This window comes from Palaemon carinicauda, chromosome 9 (assembly GCF_036898095.1).
Source record: "Palaemon carinicauda isolate YSFRI2023 chromosome 9, ASM3689809v2, whole genome shotgun sequence".
Lineage (NCBI taxonomy): Eukaryota > Metazoa > Arthropoda > Malacostraca > Decapoda > Palaemonidae > Palaemon > Palaemon carinicauda.
Window position 1 is genome coordinate 112,654,286 of NC_090733.1, and position 7,581 is coordinate 112,661,866.

At 29.0% G+C, this 7,581-nt stretch overlaps 1 protein-coding gene across 1 annotated transcript in view; it reads left to right on the forward strand.

Annotated features, from left to right (window-relative positions):
• Window positions 1–4,022, forward strand: part of LOC137646832 (lachesin-like) — a 53,032-nt gene extending 49,010 nt beyond the window's left edge. The window contains exons 9-10 of the mRNA XM_068379907.1: window positions 1,201–1,293; window positions 2,921–4,022. Coding sequence (XP_068236008.1) covers window positions 1,201–1,293; window positions 2,921–3,084 — 257 coding nt within the window. The 3' untranslated portion in view covers window positions 3,085–4,022. The remainder of the gene's footprint in view (window positions 1–1,200; window positions 1,294–2,920) is intronic.
• The last annotated feature ends 3,559 nt before the right edge of the window (window positions 4,023–7,581 follow it).

The following is a 7,581-nucleotide window of genomic DNA, read 5'->3' on the forward strand; positions in this document are numbered from 1 at the left end:
TAGCAAAACGCAATGCAAATATAATTTGCCTTTCCTCCAGTTGATATTTTTAATGCTATTTGCAAATTACAACTACCTAAATATAATCTCTTAAAATTTATAAATAAAATACATTAAATAACCTTGCACATAACATTAAATCCTCCTGTTGTTCTTGCAAAATTCCTTTCAAGTTTTTTCTTTGTATCGTCGATGTTTTCAGAACGTAAATGTACATAATCAGGTCTGACAAGATTAACGACACCTACAAATATTTGATACTTGCAAATATATTGAAATAAATTGCAAAAAACACGCTAAAGATACAGACGGTAAACCTTCCACGGCATAACTTTGAAGTACTGTACATCCAGTGGTTAACTGTACAAGCAAACACAAACCTCTGAAGAGAAGTACTGTACATCCAGTGGTTAACTGTACAAGCAAACACAAACCTCTGAAGAGAAGTACTGTACATCCAGTGGTTAACTGTACAAGCAAACACAAACCTCTGAAGAGAAGTACTGTACATCCAGTGGTTAACTGTACAATCAAACACAAACCTCTGAAGAGAATTGCGTGCATAATTTTTAGAGTAAACTTTTGATCTTAGAAGTCGACTTAGCATACGAATAGCAACGTCAGCTATTACTATCATAAGGCCCATTAAATTCTTTTTGTTGAAGGCAAGTACAGTTGGCTGCATTAATTCCGGTACGCTTCACGGGAAGCTAAGGAGACATCAGTGTACCGGAATTAACGAAGCCAACTGTACCAGTCAACTACTCAACTATTGCCTTTGAAAAAAAAATTCTAAATTAAACTTAAAAGTCGACTAAGCATACGAATAGCAACGTCAGCTATTACTATCATAAGGCCCATTAAATTCTTTTTGTTGAAGCCAAGTACAGTTGGCTGCATTAATTCCGGTACACTTCATGGGAAGCTAAGGAGATATCAGTGTACCTGAATTAACGAAGCCAACTGTACCAGTCAACTACTCAACTATTGCCTTAGAAAAAAAAAATTCTAAATTAAAAATATCATTCAACTATCCAGTTATTTTGTCAAGTAAAGCTGATCATCAACTAAAGAAAACATAAATAACGATAAAATACGTTTAAGAGCTAGTATCAATGCCAAATCTCGACATCAGTGTGATGTGATGGTAGTTTTAAGATACAATAATTTTCTATTTCACGCACGACATTTCCCCACCAGATCGGAAGAAGTTCGAGAATTTCCTCTATCCCAAAGGGATGAACGACCTTACAGACTATCATCCGGGCGGTAAGAACTTTATTAATCCAAAAGGTGTGTTTTGAAAACTGATCTAGATTAGTTAACCACTGCTTGACACTACAGTAGTTCTGCTTTTCATGTAGACAGTGTTATGGCTGATGTTTTTGGCTAAACATGCCTGCTTTATTTATTACATTGCGACTTACATGTTTTTCTATTAATCATTTGATCAGTTTTTTTTTTCTTTTTTGCTTAAGATCGTAGAGTTTAAAACTTTACATTTTTATCCCAAATGATTGATGTAAGTTGCCTTTGCTTGCTTGAAGTACTTGTCTATTTCTAACGGAAATAGATAAAGTGATTTTCTTAAATCTCAGCCTTATTTTCTTGAACCGCTTGACTAGCCTGCTTCTGAGGAAAATTAGATGACGCACTTTTCGTAATTCCTTGCACGCTAATATGTAGCCCTATACCAGTTTCATTCTTATTGCATTCTCCCTTCAGAAATTCTATTAGTTTGTCTAACCGAAAATAACGGTGCTGGCATGCATGTTTTTTTCTTGCTGGCATCTATTGGAAGCTTTGTAACAAGTAAACAGTATTTTTGCTGCGAAAGAGCATAAGTCATCAGTGAACATTACGGTAGCATCACAGAAAGATACCAATTCTCCCCGCAGTATTGATAAAAGGTTTGCATAATCGGGGAAAAAAATATCCGTGCAACACTATGTGAACAGGTAATTACTTATACCAAGCCTTCTGTTACTTAATAAAGATTTCGCTTTATTTCTAAACAAATAAATCTATGCGGTACTTTTCGATAAATATTGCGTAATGATACTCATTATGTTAATTTTGATTAGAGAAAAGATCAGGTAAAAGAAAAAATCTAAATCTAAATTTCTTTCGAGATTTGGTCGGCCCTTTTGGGGAACTGTAAAATCGATAACTAGATTCTCTAACTAAAAACAATTAATTTACTTCAAATCTAAGTTGTTGTTTTTTTTTTTTTCCAAATATCACAGAATCATTCTAATTTACAGCTATTTCTTATATAGGTGATTTTTCATTGTTCCCATTTCTTATACAAGTCCCTTTTTATTGATACCATTTGATCTTTCATTTTTACATTTCAAATCGTGAAATATCAGTATGGCAATATTTTTCTTAATTAATCATTTTACGTGTTTAGTTATTTGTTTATTCGGTACTTTCATTTGATCAGTAATCAGTGCAATTGACTTTGTGGTTCTCTTTTATTGCGGAACGTGATAATTTTATAGTTTTACGCATCTTTTGCTTATTTCATATAAATATAAGTATTTTTGAATAATAATAATAATAATAATAATAATAATAATAATAATAATAATAATAATAATATTATTATTATTATATTAATTTATATTAGAAATAAAGAATTTTAGATAACAATAATAATAATAATAATAATAATAATAATAATAATAATAATAATTTAGTTTAGAAATACAGAATTTAGGATATTAAATAATAATAATAATAATAATAATAATAATAATAATAATAATAATAATATTAATAATAAAGTTTAAAAATAAAGAATTTACGATAATAATAATAATAATAATAATAATAATAATAATAATAATAATAATAATAATAATAATAATAATAATAATAATAATAATAATAATTGTAAAACAACTTTTCCTTCCAGACCAAGACTTTCACCAGAGCCGGCGTCCCGGCTTCTCCGGTTCGACCGCCAAGGGAGCAGGAGCGTTCACCAAACCCATCGCCGGTATCCTGTGCGCCTCTATGGCTCTGGTCACGTCCTTCGCCATGGCCTTCAACAATATCCTGCAGACAGGAACTCTCTGATGGGCGCTTTGCGAAGGCTTCTCAACACAATGAAGAGACAATGGACGCCATGAGTATGAAAGTAACAGGAGTTTGCGAAACTTTTGAAAAGGGCAAAAACTTGTGAAAACTTTTGAAAAAGGCAAAAACTTTTGAGTGGGGAGAAAATAATTTAAAAGTTCCGTGGAGTTCGTGAAATTCTTCGGGTGAACTTTCAAGAAAAGTGAACGAATCAAAGATTAATTGTGGTATCAAAATGACGTAAAATCTGAATAAGTAATTGCATCTTGCCAAAGAAAAAAAAATGTGACATTAAAACAATTTGACATCTTGGACAACTGAATAAAAAGACGAAGTGATAAGAAAGTATTTCAGCATAAAGCAACGCATGATATGGAGTGATATATTTAGCGTGAATCAATGAAAATATATAAATAATTTATGTAAAAGACGAAAAATGGAAAATGAAAAAAAACAACCCAGAATCAATCTGAACAATCAGCTGACGAAGTAGTTCAATCAGCTGACAAGGTAGTTCAATCAGCCTGCAGAAACGCGCAAAATGACGTGATAATCTCCTGGAAAGGTGATTTACACTTATCAAGTTTAAGTGAAGCTTTTTAAGTGACAAGTGTCTTCATTATGAAACAAAGATGAATAAACAATGAATAAACAAACTCCTTTACCTCAAGTGACACTTCAAAGCGAGAGAAAATAACATTGTTAACATGTGAATATTATTCAATTATTCAACATTTCAGAAAACACAGGTAGGCGATATCAACGTGTCATGACATGACAGGAAATAATGACATAGAATTATTTTATTTCTTAACTGAAACAAAATCTTCTTCCTACATAATGTATCCCATATCGTTGATATCATTGTAAAATAAAAAGTTTATTGATCGTACATAGGTTTTAGACTAAAGGAGACGGATTATAGATTAAAATATATACAGCAGCTATTTCACAGACCATTATACAGTACATTACAGTACTTTTTTTTTTAATTCTATATTTTACATTTATATGCAGATCCAGTTTTGTACGTACGTACATACAAACACACACACTATATATATATATATATATATATATATATATATATATATATATATATATATATATATATATATACATACATGTGTGTATACTGTATGTATATATTAACTATATATACATTATATACATATATATATATATATATATATATATATATATATATATATATGTGTGTATATATATATATATATATATATATATATATATAATTATGTATATATATATATATATATACGTATATATATATATATATATATATATATATATATACATATATATACACGCCCATCCGGAGTTAAGTAATTCTGAGGCATTCTTTTTTATTTTCCGGATTTATTTCTAACCGTTATAACGTGACGAGAGTAAAGAAACCTGAAATACCAGCGAATCAGACGGATAAAAGTAATTTCATTTGTACCCAAGAATTATCACTTATTCTTAATCGGTAGATATAGTTATCTATACGCTGAAAGTTCAAAATGTGTCATTACTTATCCCAATATGAAAATGAAGATTTTTCCATTAACAAGGAGATAAAACTATAAAAGCATGATCCACAGAGACTGGTCGTGTTTCATTTAGGATTTGTGATAAAAACCGAGGTTTTGAACAGAATATTTAGTTTTCATTTATAATAAAAAAAATTAAAATAGCACACTTAAGTTTTCTATTGACAATTGTATGAAAAAAAAAAAAGTTTTAAAACATAAAAAATAAGTTTAATTTTGGAATTTCAATAAAAACACTTTCAAGACAAGTTTTCGGTTTAAAGTGGTGTAAAAAACTAAAATTTAGATTAGATCACAATTTTCATTTGAGATGTGATTTAAATAATTTCATAACAAAAATTTGGAAATTGCAATAAAAAGAGGATATAGCTGTGCCATATAACTATCGATATCTATGTGAACTGGCACAGAAAGAACAAACAAACGCATGTGAAAGGACACGTCTAAGGCCTTTGTTCTGCACTGGACTAATAACGGTTGATAATGATGATGATGATCTACGTTATGTGATGAAATAGCGCAGTATGAATCTCAAAGAAATTAAGAACTTAACTGATTTTCTGTAATTTCAGGTTTCCTTGTTAAATTCAAGTTATAAAAGAATTAAAGCTTACTCAAAATTAGAAAAAAAAAAATCAAAATTATTGAACAAAAATACGAATTAAATTTTCAACTTTTTTTTTATTTTCATTTTCAAGTTAAACACAAACCAGCCATTTTCAAAACTAATTTAAAGGACTTCTTCAAACCTGTTTCTGCTGTGTATCTAAATGTGTCAAATACACAACAGTTATGCTCTGTACATATGTTATCTTTTCTTTATCTCGTATACCTCTCTTTCCTTCAGTATTTACACTCATGCATACCGATATAACGAGTATGTGTGGATCCATGAATCAAAGATTGAGTGTGTATGTATATAGTATGTCTCAGTGCGTGTAATAATTAGACCAGGACCTTATACCTTAGAAGCCAGCGTGTGGCCAATGTTACTTCCATCACTTATTTCTAATTTCACACCCGAAACTAAACAGACATGATATCAAAAAGAACAAAATACATCAAAAATTCTTGTTTTACACATTTTCAACAGCCCTCTCATGCCAAGAAATTCATCAAAGAAGAATTACTTTTTTTTTTTTTTTTTTTTACATTTCCAACAATTTCTCATACCAAGAAAATCATCAAAGAAGAATAAATTTTTTCTCTTTTTTTACATTTCCAACAATTTCTCATACCAAGAAAATCATCAAAGAAGAATAAATTTTTTCTTTTTTTTTTTTACATTTCCAACAATTTCTCATACCAAGAAAATCATCAAAGAAGAATAACTTATTTAAATATTTCAACAACTTCTTATACCAAGAAAATTATCAAAGAATAACTTTTCTTATTTACATTTTTCAGCAACTTCTCATGCCAAGAAAACCTTCAAAGAAGAATAAATTTTCTTTTTTACATTTTTCAACCACCTTTTCATGCCAAGAAAATTATCAAAGAATATCTTTTCCTCCTTACATTTTTCTTCCACTTTTCATGCCAAGAAAATCATCAAAGAAGAATAACTATTCTTGTTTACATTTTCAACAACTCATATCAAGAAAATCATCAAAGAATAAGTTTTTTTTTTTTACATTTTTCAACACCTTCTAATGTCAAGGAAATCTTCATAGAAGAATAACTTTTCTTTTTTTCTTTTTTTTCTTTTTTACATTTTTAACAACTTCCCATGCCATGAAAATCATCAAAGAATAACTTTTCTTTTTTTCACATTTTCAACAACTTCTCATGCCAAGAAAATCATCAAAGAATAACTTTTCGTTATTGCATTTTCCAAGCACCTTCTCAAGGCGAGAAAATCAGCAATGAAGAATAACTTCTTAACAAAGGTCACTAAAATATGAGGAATAAACTTTCAGCGCAGCCGAGCCCTGCACTAACTTGTCTCTATTCAACTTTGGTGTCATACTAATATTCCGCTGTGCGTCCCTGTTCGTTAAGGAGATATACAACAGGCACTAAACGAGCGAGAGAATTAATTCGTATGACTCACAGGCTCTTGCGACAGAAAGTTAATGACTGATGGAAACTGAGCTCTTATGACAGAAAAATTAAATTTTGACAGAAAACCACGACTTCAGATAACAAATCTATGAAGGCAACTGAGCTCCTAGGAAATAGAATTAAATTGTGACAGATAATAATAAATGATATAGGACGAGTTCTTAGGACAAGAAACGTCTCTTGTGATCGGCTTTAAACGGTCTTTCACATATATCAGAAGGAACTACTTACAATTGATTTTACTTTATTTAATGTGCATGTACTATGGTTTATATGTCTAGGTGATACTGAGAGTTGACTTGTATTTTTATGCATGTATGTGTGTATATATATATATATGTATTATATATATATATATATATATATATATATATATATATATATATATATATATATATATATATATATATTTATATGTATATGTGTGTGTTATATACGTGTATATATATATATATATATATATATATATATATATATATATATATAATTGTAAGTGTATATATATGTATATATATATACATGTGTTTTCATATGTATATATAGATACACACACACACACACACACACATATATATATATATATATATATATATATATATATATATATATATACATATATAAATGTATATTCACGTACATGCATACATATATGTCTATATATATATATATATATATATATATATATATATATATATATATATATATATATATATATATATATACACACACAAACTGTAGCATGTGTATGCAAGTGCTTTATACATCCATGCATAAAAATCTGTCAGCCCCAGTAATGTACACCACGATACATAAATCATCAGTGTCCCATATGAATAATTATCTACAGTTTATCAAGATAAGAAATCTCTCTTCCATGGTT